The 20000-nt window shown below is 45.0% G+C and overlaps 3 protein-coding genes across 3 annotated transcripts in view; all 3 read right to left on the reverse strand.

Moving 5' to 3' along the window:
* The window catches only part of mrtfba (myocardin related transcription factor Ba), a 111458-nt gene that overhangs the window by 79552 nt on the left and 11906 nt on the right, over window positions 1-20000 (reverse strand). The window contains exon 2 of the mRNA XM_063220576.1: window positions 15512-15599. The gene's annotated coding sequence lies outside the window, so the exon portion shown is untranslated. The remainder of the gene's footprint in view (window positions 1-15511; window positions 15600-20000) is intronic.
* Window positions 7211-10244, reverse strand: LOC134467385 (uncharacterized protein K02A2.6-like). The gene has a single exon (XM_063221283.1). The coding sequence runs from the start codon at window positions 10018-10020 to the stop codon at window positions 7270-7272; it is 2751 nt and encodes a 916-aa protein (XP_063077353.1). The 5' UTR covers window positions 10021-10244; the 3' UTR covers window positions 7211-7269.
* Window positions 10026-15360, reverse strand: LOC134466977 (uncharacterized). Its single transcript, XM_063220905.1, has 3 exons — window positions 14342-15360; window positions 10301-10651; window positions 10026-10029 (listed from the first exon to the last, which is right to left on the reverse strand). Exons 1-3 carry the CDS (start codon window positions 15097-15099, stop codon window positions 10026-10028), a joined length of 1113 nt encoding a protein of 370 aa, XP_063076975.1. The 5' UTR covers window positions 15100-15360.

A 20000-nucleotide genomic window follows, 5' to 3' on the forward strand; every position in this document is an offset into this window, starting at 1 on the left:
TTTCTCCTCCTCCTCCCTATCCTCCTCTTTCTTCACTTCATCATTTTCTTCTCCTTCTAATTCTTCCTCCCTCATTTGCTCTCATCTTCTTCCCCCTTCCTCCTCCTCTACTTTCCTTACTTTGTCTGCTGCCATCTCATCACTGTCTCAGGAAATTGACTGATGTGCTACTTTTCTGGGTTTTATCTCTCTCTGCCAGTCTCTCTCTCTCTCTCTCTCTCTCTCTCTCTCTCTCTCTCTCTCTCTCTCTCTCTCATGATGAAGTGTCTAGGAAAATGTTCACATACCAGCTAGACTTAGCTGCAGCACAACAGGCCAACCAAAACAATAGGATGATGGATTCAGGACTTGGAGGAAATAACAGAATAAAATTAAAGTCAGAGTTTATTATTATCTGGTAATAACGCGTTGCAATTTTTATTTGCAATTGAGGTGCCTTTGTCTAGTTTAGGAATAGGGGCGCTGGCAGGCTTATTCGAAGGTCAAGGGGGCTTTTGTTCAAAAAAGGTTGAGAACCAGTCCTAAACCATAGAATGCCAGAGTACTAGCCTGGGAACTCCCACACTGCCTTTAGTTCTACACAATCGTTTCGATCTGAAAGACAGTATGGCGAGGATGACTCATAACGTACAAGATCATGGGATCTGTGTCATAATGGCCAAGCATTCCGACCTTAACAGTTTCTCTGCCCAATCAGAGAGCAGGGCAGTGTGTCATAATAGCCAAGTATTCCGGCCCCATACGGAATTTACAATAGGCAACTCCCCAGACCTAATCTCACTTGTGATTAGGTCTGGTGTTAACCAGGCAACCAGAGTACAGGCTATAGACAGAAAGATGCGTGTCTCCTCTAAATGGTAGGCTAACCTTCCTACTTAAGTGAAGAAGAAGAGGAAGAAGAAGAAGAAGAGGAGGAAGAATAAAAGGGGATGAAGATGAAGAATCTCCTGTTCTTCTGTGTTGCATTAAGTCTACCCTAGCTCATTGTTGTCTACGGATTAGGCCTTTTTCTCAAGACTACAGATTCAATGCATTCGAAGTAGCTATACATTGCAACAGGTGGCACAGCTATACATTTACACGCTATTTCTGCTTGAAAACGGTCGTCAATTATACCTGCTTCACTTGTTTGACGTCACTGCAAAAAGGTGAATTGACAGATGTTGTCTGTATTTTCTTTATTTACAAGAGTTTTTTTGTGAAGGACTAATTCCAAGTGTTTATGTGAAGTGCTATTTTGGAGACTTGTGTTCTGCATGGGGTCGAAGGTACAAAGCGGTCTCTCTCAGTCTCTGTCTCTCTGTCCTGGCCAATGCTTCTGCTGGCTCCATGCCTCTTTCCTGTTTGTTTATATTTGCAGGGCTGTGTGCCCAGCTACTGCAAGCACACACACACCTAATGTGGACACGCACAACGCACACTCTTACATAGACAGTACACATACGCACACACGCACACGCACACACACACACACACACACACGCAGGCACATCCACACAATCATGCAGGCACACACTACGTAGGCATGTACACACACACACACACAGGCACATCCACACAATCATACAGGCACATACTACGCATGTACACGCACACGCACACGCACACAAAGTCAGATTGCAACTCTTTTACTTGTCCTTGGAAGCCGCAGTTGCTAAGAGACACAGCTGCCACCTCCACAAATAAACTTGTGTGAGAGAGATCACTCCCGAGGTGGAATCCTTGTGTGTGTGTGTGTGTGTGTGTGTGTGTGTGTGTGTGTGTGTGTGTGTGTGTGTGTGTGTGTGTGTGTGTGTGTGTGTGTGTGTGTGTGTGTGTGTGTGTGTGTGTGTGTGTGTGTGTGTACGCGTGTATTATGCCAGTCTGGGCACATACATCAAAAACCCACTCTATCCCTTTCGTCCGGTATCAGTTGTTCCATATCCGTTTCAATAGAGAGAGAAAGATAGAGAGACAGAGACAGAGACAGAGACAGAGACAGAGACGGAGAGAGAGAGAGACAGAGACAGAGAGAAAGAAAGAGAGAGAGAGAGAGAGAGAGAGAGAGAGAGAGAGAGAGAGAGAGAGAGAGAGAGAGAGAGAGAGAGAGAGAAAGGCCCAGTCAGTCAGGCCAAACGCTGTCGTGTGCTATTATTATTTTCCAAAAGGTACAACAGGATCCCATTCCCTCCTGGTTTAATATGAAAAAAGGCAAATATATTTTGAATAAATAAATAAATGAACAAAAAAGCAATGGAATATTTAATCATCTAAAAATGGGGCTGTATGACTCACAGCTTATCGCCAACTGTCAGTGCACTCCGCTGAGGTAACGACGGTGATATTTTAGCGCTCGGTGCCACGCGGCTAATTTAATAAGGCTGGAGGAATCCAGCTCTCTTACGTTACGCTCACTGGGGCCAACTTGGAGACCCATGACAAAAAAAAGGCCTCACGAAACCATAACAGTTCAGATGTCAAGTGTGTATCAAAAACAAATACGGTGAAATTATGATACTTTTAAATCACTTCTCGTTAGGACAGAAGGAGCTAGCGGACGTGTGATATGCACAGCAGCTCGCACCCGAGGGACGTAATATTTTGTAATATTAGGAAGCGGTGGACATGGTGGAGGAGGAGTGGAAAAGGAGAGATGGCAGAGGAGGGAGAGAGAGGAGAGAAAAAATAATACACAAGTAAGGAGGAGTTTGAAAGATGCAGCCAAGAGGCGAATTCGTGCTATCAAGCCAGCCAGCCCTGTGTCTGCCTGCGCCTCTGCCATGAGTAGCAGATGACGTGAAGCGAAGAGCCAGTCAAAACAGAAAGGCCTCAAATCAAATTAAAGCCCATTTCATCTCTCTGCGCCTGCACAGCTAAGGCAGCACACACACACACACACACACACACACACACACACACACACACACACACACACACACACACACACACACACACACACACAAACAGACCCCCACACACACACACACACACGTGCATGCTCTGCCACACGCCGCTCTTCAAAAAAGTGCCAAAAAGTTAAAATAATAACGCATAACTCCCACAGTCATCTGTGCACTGAGACAGAGGCTTATATGCTCGTGCTGAAATCCATCTCTTCACCTGGCGTGGCTCCCTGACTTACACAACAGGGGTGCATTTCTCGAAGTCATAGTTGCTAACTATGTGAACTACGTGAACTGTTGTTTGCGATGCAATTTCCCATTGGCAACTACCCAAGTTGCTAACTGGCTAACAACTACGCTTTAGAGAAATGCACCCCAGGCTAGGGAGCAGACATTCATATGGACGTACCGATATAGTGGCAGAGCTCCCGTACCAAATAGCTAATTTATGTCTAGTTTTGGGGATTTTCCTCCCGCTTTTCTCGCTAATGGTCCACCGTTCACAGGCAGAGGAGGGTTAAGCATCCTCTGAAGTTCAGAGGTCTGTGCGCAAGAGCTAAATGTTATTACAAGCGAATGACAGACAGTCTTTTTATTGCAAACATTTGAAGGGGGTTCAGATGGTAAATCCACTAAGTCCACTTTCAGAAGTATGCACAAAAAATGAGGTTGTTTTAACAACAACAAAAATCCAAGTAATCTCAAAGTTATTCATTATCTGCAAATATTGGAACAGCAAAATGTTAATATCAAGTACAAACAAATCAAGTCAAAACTATCCATTTGAAATTGAACTGGTAATGAAGTTCAAAAGATCACAAACATATAAAAATATTTTTGCTAAATTCATCACAGAAGGACTTGGAGGGTTTTGCATCTGAGCTACACTCACGTCTGCACACACGCACGTTGCCGGCCTACCAACCATAGGGCCACTGGCCTATATTGGCAACTGGAGAGCTATGCCACAACGCGATTCTATCACGATGCATTGCGATTTATGTACCATTCCAATGCATTGCGATATTTTCTTCAGCCAAACCTGAAGAAAATGTATTTCAATTTCAATTTCAAGTGTTACTGTTGCTCAGTTTTGAAGAAAATATGCTGAGGAAATGGGCAGCACTAGCCAACTGTTAAGAGTTAATGACTGCATTGGTTGAACTATTAAAGCCTGTTTTCAATACGCAAAATGTAAACATGCAGTCACATGTTCCAGTCACATGTGATATGCATAACAGTAATGACGCCAACTATGTCATTTCTTAGTAGTACAGCATCAGCCATCCAAGATTGTATTGTACTGTATTGTATTGCATTTCTTTGTATCATATTGCAATGTTGATTTATGTGTATCTTGTCTTTTGTGTAAGCTGCTAAAGACACCTTAATTTCCTTTGGGATAAATAAAGGAACTCTACTCTACTGTACAATAGAGAGTCATTGAGCCACACTAGCCAACTGTTGAGCTATTACAGGCTCTGTGCGATGGCGGCAATGTGTCCAGTGCAGTCACGGCCGAGGGAGCGCGTCAGGGAAACTTCACAGTTCACACTGGTGCCTGCAGCCACAACAGACAGCTGCCTGCTCTCTCACCCCCTTACCCGCATTACTGTACATTGAGCAAGATTCAGCGTCAGGGGTGCATTTCTGGAAAAGCGTAGTTGTTAGCAGTTAGCAACTTCGGTAGTTGCCAATGAGAAATTGCATTGCGACCAACAAAGTAGCTAACATAGTTTTCCAGAAATGCACCCCAGGTTTGGAATAGTCAGCGTGTCCACTAGTGAGAGACTGTGTCAAGGAAATGTCAGTTTACAGTGTACAGTGTACAGTTTACAGTCTGCAATCTTATTCACAACTGCTCACTACCCTGACAGAGACAGCTGTCTGCACTCTTATACCTTGTCTGCATTACTGTACATTAGTGTTTCTCAACAGGGGTGGTACAGCCCCCCAGGGGGCGTTGGGGAGCTCTAGGGGGCGTTGAGAAGGATACAGCTGAGAGGGGGCGGTGCTTAGTTGCCATTGGGGGGCATTAGTCCATTTAATTTTTTGATAAAGGGGAGGGGGGGGGGTGTTGTCAGGCCTCTGGTGAGTTGAAGAGGCTTTGGGAGGCTTGTGATGTAACCAAGGGGGCGTTTGTTCAAAAAAGGTTGAGAACCACTGCTGTAAATTGAGCCTAGGGATGGGCAACCCTCACCCCCCCAAAAAAAACTGTGTGGGTGGTTAATCCCTTAACCCACACAGCAACCCCTGACCCAAACCCCTCAAGCGCCCCCGTATTTGTAATGGTTAGGGAGTTGGACTGTAGATCACAGGATTGCAGTTTCGTATCATGCCCTTACCTCTCCCTACACCTTCATCCATGGCTGATGTGCCCTTGAGCAAGGCACCTAACCCCACATTGCTCCAGGGACTGTAACAAATAGCCTATAATATCTGTAAGTAATTTTGGATAAAAAAAGCGTCAACTAAGTGTAATGTAATGAACAATAATAAAGATGAATATTTATAAGTTGATGCTGATTAAGGCACCTATGGCTATCCACTCTTGGCAATATCAAAGAGCACAGGGGTAGAACCATCTCAGTCAGTACAGCCTTGGTCTCGAAAATCCGGCCCGGGCATGGCAAACATTTGGCCTGCCATGAGGTTAAAACAGATACAAACATAAATATGTGTGATTTTTCGATCACTCAAATTTCAGTGGGTCATATCTCTCCAAAGCATTCCCAGAGACTGAGAGTTAGATCTTATGTTAACAGTCTCATAACAGACATTGACAAGAAGGGAAAACGGACAAGCGAAAATCTGTTCTCTGTCCAGACATCTAACTTGTTTCTCATTGGACTGGGGAGTTGGTTTGGCCCACAGCCTCACTTGCGCTACATAATTTGGCCCTTGGAGAAAAATAATTGGAGACCACTGCAGTACAGTATCACATCAAGATGTTGCAGGGATTGTGGGCCGCAATGGGTTTTCTCCGCAAACACCACAAAGTAGCAGAGACTAGTAATACGACACTGGACAGAGAACAGCTATGTAGTTATTTTTCTTCTATCTAAGCAGCCCAATTACAAAGTAATTGCAATGACATGACAACACTTACTTCATCTCAATCTTTTTCAGAGGTCGATTGAGGACATTTTCACCTGAGAACAGTACAAATGTGTACCTTTTATCATAAACATGAAATTCCTTGTCAACAGTTCCTCTCATTCCCCTTCCCCAGTCCACCTTTGATCTACATCTTAACTACCACTGACTGATTGTGTTCTACACATGCTAACGGTTACAATTCCTTCCTTAGCGACCCTGAATGACACTTGGCAACGGAAAGTCCTTGGTGCGACACTGATAACCCATTATGAACCATTGAAAGTTATGAGAGAGCTGTTAACAACAATCACCAACACCATCCTCAACCATCAACCACTCAACACTAACGTCAAGCATCAAAGAAATTTTGGTTTCATTTCCGCATCATTGTTTATTGACCAAGAACTGAACTGAGCAGCGCTGCAGCCTATGGGCTGTGGCTCCCTGAGCAGAGACAATTCAATAAAAAGAAAGACAAACGTGACGAGTCACAAAACTCTCGGATATGAAGCACAGGCCTATCAGCTTACACAGCGAAAATAAAATGTTACTATTTATTCCGACTCCCTCCTGTTGTGTCGCTCCTTTTGGTATCTTCTAGTAATCAATATTACCGGACACATTGAGCAACACGGACCACTTCTTACTGGTTCAATGGTGGTTTATTATCAAACTATATGGTTGCCTAGGTTACATAGAATGCCCTAGTGGCAGTATGCCCTCGCGTGGTTATCATTGGTATGGTCATACATAACATATCTCCTTCCCACTAAGATTTGTTGTCAATTATAAAAACATTCATCTGAAACAATCTTACTGTATATTCAGTTTAAACTGATTATATAATGAATACATTAGCAATATCATTTACAACAGTATATTCCCTGTAAACTGCATAAGGTTATGTAATAAAAACATCAACAATATAAACTGTATAATATATAAATATATCCTTAAACAATACCTGAGATTACTTCTCAATAACATTAATAGGAAATAGACAAATATATTATTCGTATAAATATATAAGTTACTTAAATTATTTATAATCACTGCAGAGTTCCAAAACTCAATCATTAAACAACATTTATGCACAAGCAAACATCTTAAAGCATTCTTCAACATTTTTCAAAGTTTTCTTTCTTTTGTTTTGTTTTGTTTTTGCTTCAACATCCTGGAATGTCAAGACATTCATCTTTTTTTTTTTTTTTTTGGATGTTCTTTTCTTTTTCTTTTCTTTTTTTTTTTTTTTTTAAAAGAAAGTTCATTCATGTCCATAACAAAAAGTTCATTCATGTCCATAACGTACTGGCGGATGGGTGATCCTCACAGGATACCGTCGTACAGTCCCTGTTGTCTCTGAATGTTCTGCGTGTGTCATTTCTATGGACTGTGGTGGTGTCTTGGGTGTTTTGGGTGATGCATGTGGTGTGTGTGTATCAGTATCCTCCTTCTGTTGAGGTGTATTTGTGTCAGGTGTGGTACCAGGTGTGGTTGTCTGTGATGGTGTAACTGGAAAACTCACAGACTCTGGTGGATCTGACTCGGGCCGAGCCAGCATCTGGTCCACATGACGCTTCCAGACCCCTTGTGTTCCCACATTTACCTTGTAGGACACTGGTCCGGTCTTCTCGATCACCACAGCAGGCATCCACTTATCCTCCCCTCTCCTGTAATCACGCACGAGCACTGGCTCGCCAACTGCAAACTGTCTCTGCTTGGAGTGTAGCTCGCGTCGTTGTTGTTGAGCCTGCTGTGACTGGTGCACTGCTCCAGCCACACTGGGTTTCAGGAAATCCAGTCGTGAACGCAGCTTGCGTCCGATGAAGAGCATTGCAGGGCTCTCCTTGGTTGTTGCATGAGGGGTGTTGCGGTAGGTCAGGAGGAATGTATCTAGGCGCTGTTGCACTGGCTTAGTTCCTCTGGAAGATTTCAGAGCGTGCTTGAAGGTTTGCACAAAGCGCTCTGCCAAGCCATTGGAAGCAGGGTGGTACGGTGCTGAGCGAATGTGCTTGACTCCATTGGCTTTCAGGAACGTGCTGAAGTCTTCAGAGCAAAACTGCGGGCCGTTGTCGCTTACCAGGCTGAGTGGAATGCCATAGCGACTAAAAAGTCCTCTAAGCACTTGGATGGTCTTGCTGGATGTGGTGCTGTCCATGACGTGTACCTCAGGCCATTTGGAGTGGGCGTCCACTACGACCAGGTACATGTGCCCTTCAAATGGACCGGCAAAGTCCACATGTATGCGTTCCCAGGGACTGGATGGCCATATCCACGGGTGTAAAGGTGCTGGGCCAGGGTCTTTCTGTACTCGGGGGCATGAGTGGCATGACTTTGCTTGGTCTTCGATCTGGGAGTCAATGCCGGGCCACCACACGTAGCTGCGAGCTAAGCTCTTCATTCTCACTACACCTGGGTGTGCTGAGTGTAGCTCTGACAGTACCCAGGGGCGCAGTTTGGGTGGTACAATCACTCTCAGACCCCACATGAGGCATCCTTGCTGGGCAGTGAGTTCATGGCGGCGCTGGAGGTAGGGTGACAGTTCGTCTCCAGCGGCCTTTGCAGTGGGAAAACGGCCAGTTGTGACCATCTCCATGACACGGGACAGGGTGGAGTCAGACATGGTGTGACGCTTGATCTCTGCGTTGCTGACTGGTAGTGTGTCCAACTGTGAAGTGTAGAACACCTCCACTGCACCTTGTGTCTCACTGGGGGCATGAGGGAGCGGTAACCTCGACAGTCCATCAGCATTGGCGTGTAGGGGCCCTTTTCTGTACTCTATGGTGTAATTGTGAGCAGACAGCAGGAGCGCCCAGCGTTGCATGCGAGCTGCAGCCATGGATGGTGTACTTTTGACTGGACTGAGGATGGTTGTAAGCGGGCGATGGTCAGTGAGTAAAGTAAATGTATTGCCATACAGATACTGGTGGAATTTTCTTACTCCAAAGACGATCGATAACGCTTCCCTCTCGATCTGTGCATAGTTCTGTTCTGCTTTGCTGAGTGTTCTGGAGGCATAGGCGATGGGTTTTTCTTCGCCATCCGGCAAGATGTGAGACAGAACAGCTCCGACCCCATAGGGTGAAGCGTCGCAGGCAAGGCGGAGAGGCAGCTCAGGGTTGTAGTGTGTGAGCACCTCTTGTGACACTAGGAGTGTTTTGGCTTTCTGGAACGCTGCTGCACATGCTGACGTCCACTGCCACTTCTTTTCTTTGTTCAGCAGTTCATTCAGTGGCTTAAGCACGGTGGAAAGGTCAGGGATGAAGCGTCCATAGTAGTTTAACATTCCTAGGAAAGAGCGCAGTTGACTCACATCGCCTGGTGCTGGGGCGTCCATGATGGCGCGGACCTTCTCCGGTGACTTGTGGAGACCAGCGGCGTCGATGATGTGGCCCAGGTATTCCACGGACTCCTGGAAGAAGAGACATTTCTCTTTCTTCAGGTGCAGGCCGTACTCCTTTAACCTGCTGAGTACTGCATCCAGGGTTTTCAGATGTGACTGCTCGTCAGGACCACTGACAAGTATGTCGTCCAGGTAGCAGTGTGTGTTTGGCAGTCCGAGGAGTACCTGGTCCATGGCCTTTTGGAACAAGGCGGGCGATGACGCTACACCAAATGGCAAGCGGTTGAAGGTGAAGAGTCCTTTCTGCGTTGAGATGGTCAGCAGCTTCCTGGAGCTCTCTTCCACTTCCATCTGCAGGTATGCATTGGAAAGATCCAGCTTACTGAAGCGTTGACCACCAGCGAGGGAAGCGAACAAGTCCTCAATGCGTGGAATAGGGTACTTGTCGATGCACAGAGCTTGGTTGAGGGTGACTTTGAAGTCCCCGCAGAGTCTCACGGCGCCGTCCTTTTTGCTCACGGGCACCACTGGCGTCGCCCAGTCACTGTGTGCAACTGGTGAGATGACTCCAAGCTCAGTGAGGCGTTTCAGCTCGGCTTCCACTCGCGGTCGGAGGGCATATGGCACATTGCGTGGCTGGCAGAATTTGGGGACACTGTTTGGTCTGAGAGTGAGCCTGGCTTTCACTCCCTTCATGGTGCCTAACTGATCGGAGAAAACAGCTGAATGTCTCTTTAGCACAGTCTCTAAGCTGTCTGTCTGTGTGTGCTCAATAGCATGTACAGTCTTTAAATCTCTCCAATTCAGTTGGATGGCTCTAAGCCACTCTCTGCCAAACAATGGTGGAGCATCCACCCTCACCACATACAGTGGCAAGACAGCCTGTTGCTTATTCAATGCCACTTTAACTCTAATGAGTCCTTCTGGTGCCAAAGCCTCTCCTGTGTATGTTCTTAACACTATGTCAGTGGGTTGCAGTGGTATTTTGTGCAGTTTACGTTTGTACAGTTCATATGGAATCAATGACACTGCAGCCCCTGTATCCAATTCCATCTCTAATTTCTTTCCGTTGACTTTTGGCACTACTGTTATGCGTGAATATTTACCTTTCTCTGACACTGCATACAGTCCCAAGTCATTGTCACTCTCCGATTTCGTGCATTCACTTTCACTTTCACTCGCATCTACGTGATGTATTCTTTTCTTTCTGTCTCTCTCGCTGCGTTTGTGTGTGTGGCTTTTCCGTTCAGGCTTTCCCTCTCTGTGTTGTTTACGTTCTGTATCGTGACTGCTTTTCCCTCTGCACATTCGTTTCGTATGGCCCTTCCTCCCGCCAGGCGCGGCCGGTTCATTAAGGGCAGATGGGCAGTGCCCCTCCAAAGATTCTTCCTCTGAGAAAAGTAGATCCATTCAGAAATTGCAGATAAAATATATATTGCAACCTCAATCACACTGGGAATCGTATTACATCAATGTTGTGGTTTGTGACGATCTTTGCGAGTGGAATCGGGTTTTATTTTTGTTGAGAAGTCTAGTTTACATCCAGTGTGGCTGTTTAACGTTAGGGTCTATGGCCACTGGCCTGGGCAGATTTCTCAGCGCCTCAGCTAAGCCCGGCCCCCTCGCCCCGATCCCATTCTACAAAATTAGCACTGTAGCCTACTTAGCATAATATCATAACATAAGCGCGACTTTATGGATGCTTACAGGGCAGATGTATGATCTGCCCAGACCAATGACAGGTCGGTGGCGTGGCCCTGCCTGCTTTGACACAACAAACATATTACTCCGCTCATCTCTAACCTGTGGGATTTTATTAACTCCATTGCCGCAAATTTCCCTCACAAAATCGGTGGATTAAACGGATAACCATGTCGGATTTGACGAAGGATATGTGTTGGCTGGTTAAGGATTCACGTTTGGGGTAGGTACAGTTTGTATATTTGCTATTGCAAAGTTTAAGTTTTTTATGACCGAAGTGTTTGCATAATGGGTAACTGTCTGTTATTTAATGAAATGTGTGGGCTTGCAATGTTGAGACAGAAAGCAAATGTGTAGCTTCAGTGTGCTGCTGCTACCCCCAAGACTCCGATGACATTCTCTGAGAAGCTGGGTTGTGCATAGTTTAAACAAAGCGTGAGGGATTATGAATGAAGTCTTTCTAAAATAGGGAAACTGGAAGTTATTTAATGAAATATCTGAGCTTATTGAGCTTGGGGTGTTTTTGACTTGACAGCTTCATTTATGCTCAGTATTGTCTGCTATGTTGTTCACCGCTTCCTTCGTGCACGGTATTGTCTGCGCTTGTGTGTCCTCGTAACTAGACTTTCCGAGGATCTCTGCTAGCTAGCTACACACGGTTCCGCCTACTTCTATATTAGTCAGCACACCCTCGAGAGCGAGTCAGTCTGAAAGAAGGCTACAGTGAAAGTGGTATTCGTCTGGTGAACTTTTAACCATGGCTGCTAGCATCGAACCTGTGCTCAATAGCGTTGAGTTTCTCTTGGAGAACTCATTTGAATGACTTGATTTGGGAACAAAATTGGCTATAAAAAACCTCGGCCCCCATAAACCTGATATTAACATTGTTCAGCAAACAATGGATAAGGGTAAGTCTTTCAAGCGCACGTTTTCCCGTGCGTGGTATGACAAAAAGCCCTGGCTCTCTGGTTGTTCCAATAGGAACAAAATGTTCTGTTTCCCATGCTTGCTCTTCCAATCTCCTGTCACGGGGGGACAAGGGGATATGTGGAGCACTGTTGGTGTGTGTGACATGAAGAATTTCTCTGAAAAGGCTAAAAAAACGAGTCCAGCAAGTCGCATCTGAATTGTGCCATGAAATTAGCCATGCTGGGTAATGCTAACATAGCTGCCCAGCTACATGAGGGCTACAGTGTGAGTGTCAGGAATCACAACAAAGAGGTGGATAAAAATAGGCATATCCTGTCTAAATTGATCGATTGCATTCGGTTCTGTAGGGCATTTGACCTGGCACTAAGGGGGCACGATGAGACCGAATCGTCCAGCAATTCTGGAGTGTTTAGAGGGCTTGTGGATTTTGTAGCATCTTTGGACACTGTTATGCACGAACATCTGCAGAACGCAACTGTGTTCAAGGGTACCTCCAAAACCATTCAAAATGAATTGCTTGATTGCATGTTTGAGGTCATGCAGGGACATATTATTCAGGAACTGAAAAGTGCTGAGTTAATCTCTATCCAGGCAGACGAGACCACTGACGTTTCCATCCATTGTCAGCTCGTTGTAGTGTTTCGATACATTGACACGGTAAACACGGTGCACGAGAGATTTTTCTCTTTTAAATCAATTGATGGTCAGACCAATGCAGATCTGATGTCTGCTGTTCTTCTAGACCAACTTCGCCTTGTCTGTTCACCAGAAGTGACATCAGACAAGGCTAGGCTGATTGCGCAGACTTACGACGGGGCTAGCGTGATGCGGGGGGCATCTGGTGGTGTTCGTAGGAAAGTGCAGGATGTGTATCCAAATGCTCATTTCATACACTGCTACGCTTACCAATTGAATTTGGTAATGGAACAGGTTGTGTCCGCATTGACTCCAATGCGCTGTTTCTTTTCTGACCTTGGTGAATTCTCTGGATTTTTTTTCCCAGATCCCCAAAAAGAACAGCACTGTTAGACGAGGTGGTGGATGCCAGGTTGCCGCGTCCCTCCCAAACTAGGTGGAATTTCGGGAGTCGCACTGTTTGCACTGACAGTCTCCTTGAGTGTTTCGAAAGGATCCAGGCATCTCGAGATTTCGATTCAAACACTGTTAGGGAGGCTAGGGGATTCTCTCGAATGCTGTCTGACCCCGAATTTCTATTCCTGTTGGACCTCTTTTACCAAATTATGCCACTGGTTGATGTACTATGCGCAATTGCAAAAGAGGGGGATCGATGCTGTCCAGGCACACAAGGCTGTAAACAACTTTGTGGAGCGCATTAAAAAAATCCGCGACGACGTTCCAGGTCTTTGTGCGAGGCACACTGTTCAGCCAACACGCAGGGGCGCTCCAAATTTATCTCAAATTGCGCATGAGGTGTGTGACACCATTATCATGACGGCAAAAGACCGATTCCAGTTCACGGCACACCTCTCTGCTGCCATTCTATTTGACAGCTCCAATTTCGCCACCTTCTCCGATAATCTCCCAGACGCGCTCATTCAACAAACAGCCGAGGCCTATCCTGTGTTTGACGAGAAGCGTTTACGCACGGAGCTGTCGCTTATCTATGAGAACCCAGATTTTAGGCCATGTAGTGGTGCTGGGGCATTGTTCAAGTTCATGATCAGGAACAACCTGCAGGGTGTGTTTGCTGAGTCCGTGAAGCTGTTGCGCATTCTGATCACAACCCCAATGACAACAGCTGAGTCCGAAAGGTGCTTCTCAACACTTAAACGGATAAAAACATTTCTAAGAAACACTTTGTCACAAGAGCGATTGAATGCACTGGCCATGCTATCGATTGAAAAAAAATTGACAAGTGACATCCCAAATTTTAACAAGGTCGTCATTGAAAAATTTGCCACTCTAAAAGAAAGGCATGGCAAGTTTCTATACAAGTGAAACAAACTAAAGCCAATCAGACGTGTATATAACAGTACGCAGTGAAGTGGGCCCGAATTGTTTTTGTATATAGTTCCATAGTTTACTCAGTTCAATCACTTTCACTCTTGGGTCATTTTTGGGCCCGAATTGTTTTTGTATATAGTTCCATAGTTTACTCAGTTCAATCACTTTCACTCTTGGGTCATTTTTTCGCTGCACACCGTTTCCCTCACTATGATGATGCTTACATGCTTTCATTTAGCAATTTGCTTAAACGTTAACCATTAAAATGTTTTGTTGCTTTTCATTAGGCCTACACAATATACCCGACACGTTTATCCAAAGTGGCATGCGCTCATGCGCGACTGAAGTCCGAAATTGCGGCAAGTTTCCCTATAATTAAACATCTGCCCCGCCTCTTTTCCAGACCACGAGCCGCTACTGCCTCCCGCACTGGTGACAATCGCGGTCCTTGTACCAGCAGTGATCATCACTGTGATTCCCCTTTCCACAGCGGCGGCATTTGTCATCTTTCGAAGACACTGCGTGCACTTTCAGGGAATTACTCAGCTGCTGTACGTCGCGTGCGGCTGTTTCTGCTGACACTGCTATTTCCACTGCTTTCTTGAACGTGAGCTTATCCTCAGTCAAGAGACGTTTCTGCACAGCTTCGCTCTTTAATCCGCACACAAAACGATCTCTCAGAGCCTCTTCTAGGTAAGCTCCGAACTCGCAGTGCTCCGATAGCTTCTTCAGCACGGCTACATACTGTGCTATTGCTTCACCTTCCCCCTGGTTACGCTTGTGGAACCTAAACCTTTCGGCGATAACAAGCGGTTTGGGCGTGAAGTGATCTTTCAATACAGTCACAACTTCATCGTAAGTTTTAGTGCCAGGTGTCACGGGAGCCACTAAACTACGCAGCAGTCCATACGTTTTTGACCCCATAACACTGAAGAGTATTGATACTTTCTTAGCTTCCGGAATGTCATTAGCCACCACATAGTGCTCAAAACGTTCAATATACGTAGCCCATTGCTCACCAGACTCATCGAAAGTGTCCATATGTCCATATATTCCAGCCATCCTGTATCTTTGTCCGATAACTGGTACTGTAGATGATGAACTTGAAACACTTGTTGATGCCGTTGAATCTGTTACATTAGCTGTCCTCGAGACCTCAGCTGTTGACGGTTGGCTCATAGCTGGTTAGCACATTAGCTTATCCAGGTACGCGGGTTGTTTCATTTCGGTCTAAACTCACTTAAATTTTAACTAGACGTTCACTGTCATTCAGTGAAAACGACTCCGAAATACACGACTCGTCGCCAATTTATGTTGTGTCGCTCCTTTTGGTATCTTCTAGTAATCAATATTACCGGACACATAGAGCAACACGGACCACTTCTTACTGGTTCAATGGTGGTTTATTATCAAACTAATCGTTGCCTAGGTTACATAGAATGCCCTAGTGGCAGTATGCCCTCGCGTGGTTATCATTGGTATGGTCATACATAACACCTCCCATATAGATTGCACAGCCATTCATCCAGTCTGTCTCTAAGAAGAAACATTTTATGCCATGATTAATGGCATTTTTAAGTCCATTGCTTACCTTGCCAATGGGACGACAGGGAAGACACGGAGGGTGATGGGAGTTGCAGCTCACTCGCTAAGCCATGGAGACCAACCTGTGCGTAGAGCTATAGAGATGGAGGGAGAGAGAGAGAGAGAGAGAGAGAGAGAGAGAGAGAGAGAGAGAGAGAGAGAGAGAGAGAGAGAGAGAGGAATTTCAATTAGGTTGAAAATTAAAACCAGCCTGTTCATTCACAGTTGACTGTGCACTACAGTGTTTGCTGCAGGCAGTGAGAGAAGAGGAGAGGAGAGCGAAGAGAGAAGGATGAGCTACTCATCTACAGTATACTTTTGACAGACGCAAGCGGACCTGTGCATCAGCCGCAGGTGAAGTTGAAGAAGAGTGTGTGTGTGTGTGTGTGTGTGTGTGTGTGTGTGTGTGTGTGTGTGTGTGTGTGTGTGTGTGTGTGTGTGTGTGTGTGTCTGTAAAGTGTGCAAGTGCACGACGTGTGTGCATGGGCCGACGCATGTGCGTGTGTCATGAAAGGCTAAACGAGTTGCCATGGCAACGGAGCAGCGGTTTCTGTGGCGACAGGACAGGGGCTTACAGATGCACACGGAGAGGCTGAGAGAAGAAGAGAGAAGAAGAGCGGAGAGACGAAAAAACAAAAGGAGAGGAGGGAAGAGGAGAGGAGAGGAGGGGAGAGGAGAGGAGGTAAGCAGATGCACAAGGAGAGGGGAGTAGAGGAGAGGAGAGGAGAGGAGGGAAGGAAAGGCGAGAAGAGGAGAGGAGAAATAATGGGAGAAGACAGGAGGGAAGGAGAGGAGACAAGGGAGTTTCTACACTAAGGATCCCGCCAAGGCCCTGATAGCATCTTAGCTCATTCAGAGGGCTGGCTAGGCTCATGCATGCACAACGATGGAAGGGGGAGTGCGCCGGGTAATGGCAAGAGCAGCAAACAGCTCAAGGCCCCGTCCTCCGTCCTTTACGAATAGGTCATCAAATATTGATGGGCAACCTTTTAATTAACTCAAGCCAGTTTTAGAATGCACTCCTGTTGAGAGGCTCCCATTTGCCCAGCCCAAATTCATGCAAGAACTATACAGGGGTTCACAGTGACTACTACATGAATGAGATAGGCTGGTAAAGACAAGCTGATCAATGAATGTGATTTCCAACGGAGATTGTCAGTTGAGGCGATAATTGCCCACAAGGGGTTATACGGGGACAAAATGGCACAAGATGCTGATGTCATATTAGGCATAGAAATACTGTGAAATGTACAACATGTAGTTTGTAGTTTTTGTTGATATCTATGCACTGTGCACAGGTGGAAGAAGGGCTGTAACGATATGGTATCCAACCGAAAAATCGTGATACTTGGAGTCACAATACTGTATCGTGATGTAAAGAGGCAGTATTGTGATACGCCTTTTAAAAGTTCTGTTATCCTTCAGTCCAGAAAACAACCATATGATTCAAAGAGAAAGTGCTTACAAGCTTCCAATTAAATACATTTCAGATCGTGGGCTGTATCGAACCGTAGGTCAAAAATTGTGATACGAATCGAGTCGTGAGTTGAGTGTATCGTTACAGCCCTAGGTGGAAGTGTAATGGGTTACATAATTTCAGTTTCATCACTATTATTCAGTGAAGCTTGATCAATACTATTCAACGATTATAAATTATTGGATGGCATTTTTCAAATCCAAGCCATCCAACAGGTGACTAAAATGCAGCATTTTCTGTGCTAGAGCACGAATTGATTGTCAGTAAATTTGTAATTTAAGCCTAAGAGATCTCTTAACCAGTTATAAGCTATCAAGCAATGTGGGAAAAACTGGTATTGGTGCTCACTGAAATTAACCATATCATGTGGGAACAAATGAGTTAGCACAGCAAGTGTTTTCTTCTAAACCTTAAAAATAAAGTTAAAATCATGTTTTCAAGATTGTTTCAATAGAAGTACAATTCCACTTCCAATCCTTAGCAACTAAATTGAGTAGTTGGCCTTGCAGCTGCCCGTTCACAAATCTGACTTACATGTCACCCCGCAGGACGCAATTTGTGTTATGAAATTGAACTTGTAGTTAATATTACTGTATTGAGTTTTTTTCACATTCATATTTTTTTAATATAAGGTTAATATTTATGCAATTATGATAAATGCTTTATAAATAATTCAAAATGTTGTTGGTTTATTTTATAGCTGTATATATTCCAGGTTGTATTAATGTTAGTTACACCACAGGGCATTTGATATATTCCTTTCCATGAATCTGAACAAAAATGTTTCTTCTCATCTAAGACTAATATGAAACATGATGTACCACATCTTCTTTCATTTACATTTGTTTTCAAGAGGAAAAATATCAATTTTGTAGGTTTTTAACTAATGTTACGTAAAAACAGGGCGTCATGTCAACCACCCAGTAAGAGAAAATCTACTTTGTTTTAGTTTAAAGGAGACAACAGCTCAGTTGCCAAGATGTACAATTAAGGAGCAGGAGCAGTTTAGCCTGGGAACTCCCATACTGCCTTTAGTTCTACACAATCGTTTCGATCTGAAAGACACTTGTGATTAGGTCTGGTGTTAACCAGGCAAGGAGCAGTTAGCATCATTACCAGATTAAATGCAAATAATTTACTTTAGTGCATCTACCCTTTGTTTTAACTGGACACACTGGCAGAGAGAGCCAACTTACAGACAGTGACAGAAATACTATTTAAACAAAGTGAAACCAAGCCTATACAGCACACAACATCAACACTGGCTACATAAGAGATACAAGACAAGAAGACAACACAATAAACACCATGCACCATTAAAACAGCATTACGACAGTGACGAGTGAGCTGAAGGCCTACTAGCCTTCTAGCAAATTCTTTCGCAGTGCAGTAATGGAATGTGATAACCTAGTAGATCGTTTCAATGTCCTATGTCATTTCAGATGACAGACATCCCCCCCCTCCAACACGCACACGCACACGCACGCACGCACGCACGCACACACACACACACACACACACACTTCACATCGTCTCCCAACAGGGGGGCAAAAAAATATAGGTAATTTCTCCCGGGGCCCAGGGAGAAGAGGGGGGCAGAACTGAGTCCTCATTACATATTGGGTAGGGGTAGCCAGGCCGTGCCCTCCTAGTGACGCAACACCTTCAGCGTTGCCTCTAGTCAGGCCAAGAGCAATACAAATTTCGTTTCTGCACTCACGAAAAATCGGGAACTCCTCCCACTTTGTCGGGAAGCAAACAACCATTAGCAAATCAAGGGAGGCGGGTCAACCATGCAGTTTGGGAAATGTTAATTATTATGCTCTTGGTCAGACCAAGTCTCGAAGAGATTTGAAAGTCGATGATAATCAGGCTAGGGTAGGGGATCCTTTCAGATGACTTTGTCCCTGCTCCAGGCAAAGCTGTCAGCAGCCCTGCAGCCCAAACACACCACCTCACATCGTCTCTTTTATGATGATTGGCAGAGTCTGTGGCCCTACCCCTTCTATCCGCCTCCAGACTCAAGAGTAGTATCGGTCACGTTGCCTAGGTGTCTAGATGAATTATGCCCGCTTCATGAGCGCTTATTGTTCCACATATCTGTCATGTCGTCTCCATATTTGATTTGATTGCATTTTGGTGTGTGTCCAAGGCGGTAATAAAAACCCAACAAACTAGTTCACCTTTCACTCTGGTGTGTGTGCGCGTGTGTGCGCGCGTGTGTGTGTGTGTGTGTGTGTGTGCGTGTGTGTGTGTGTGTGTGCGTGCGCGCGTGTGAGTAATCAGGATGACATCATAGCAATCACTCGGCCCAACTTATCTCACCGTTGCTTTCTAACTCTTATCTGTTTACTTTACATCCGTGATGATAAGGTCTTTGGCTCTGGAAAGATGTTGTTGGACCGTGTATGACATTGATTTATGGTCAATGTCAATACAACAGCCTTCATATTACCTCACTATTAATTTTTACAGCAGTAGTAGTAAAACAGGTCATAGTACTATTGACCGTTGAATCCAGGTGTTGACTCTAACTCACCCTGACCGACCTGACAGTTCGCAATCTTAGTTTGAAAACATCTCATCTTCAAGGTGCAAGAGCCACAAAACACCAAAAAAATACACACAACGCTCAGTTACTCTCCCCCCGTATTCAGACTTCTACTCCCCTGAAAGGAGTCAAGGGGGTCTGGGCTTTGTCTACTGCAGGGCTGGACTGGGACCGAAAAATGTCCTGGGTATTTCTGGCATAGACCGGCCCCGAAGACACACACAGGCCACTTTCATACGATATCTTGACTGGCTGAATCCACTGTCTATGGGTGGGAGACGTGACGCCTTGTTTTTTCGTAACATTGGTTAAAAACCTACAAAACTGTTATTTTCCTTTAAAAAACAAATGTCAATGAAAGAAGATGTGGTACATTATGTTTCATATTAGTCTTAGATGAGAAGAAACATTTTGTTCAGATTTATGTAAAGGTTTATATGTCAAATTTCCTGCGGTGTGACTGTAACA

The sequence above is a fragment of the Engraulis encrasicolus genome, chromosome 17 (assembly GCF_034702125.1).
Source record: "Engraulis encrasicolus isolate BLACKSEA-1 chromosome 17, IST_EnEncr_1.0, whole genome shotgun sequence".
Lineage (NCBI taxonomy): Eukaryota > Metazoa > Chordata > Actinopteri > Clupeiformes > Engraulidae > Engraulis > Engraulis encrasicolus.

Coding starts and splice junctions, on each gene's coding strand:
- LOC134466977 (XM_063220905.1), bottom strand. CDS start 15,099: ATGAGCCAACCGTCAACAGCTGAGGTCTCGAGGACAGCTAATGTAACA. Junction 10,652..14,341: donor GATTGTCACCAGTGCGGGAG/GCAGTAGCGGCT, acceptor GCCTGGCGGGAG/GAAGGGCCATACGAAACGAA.
- LOC134467385 (XM_063221283.1), bottom strand. CDS start 10,020: ATGAAGGGAGTGAAAGCCAGGCTCACTCTCAGACCAAACAGTGTCCCC.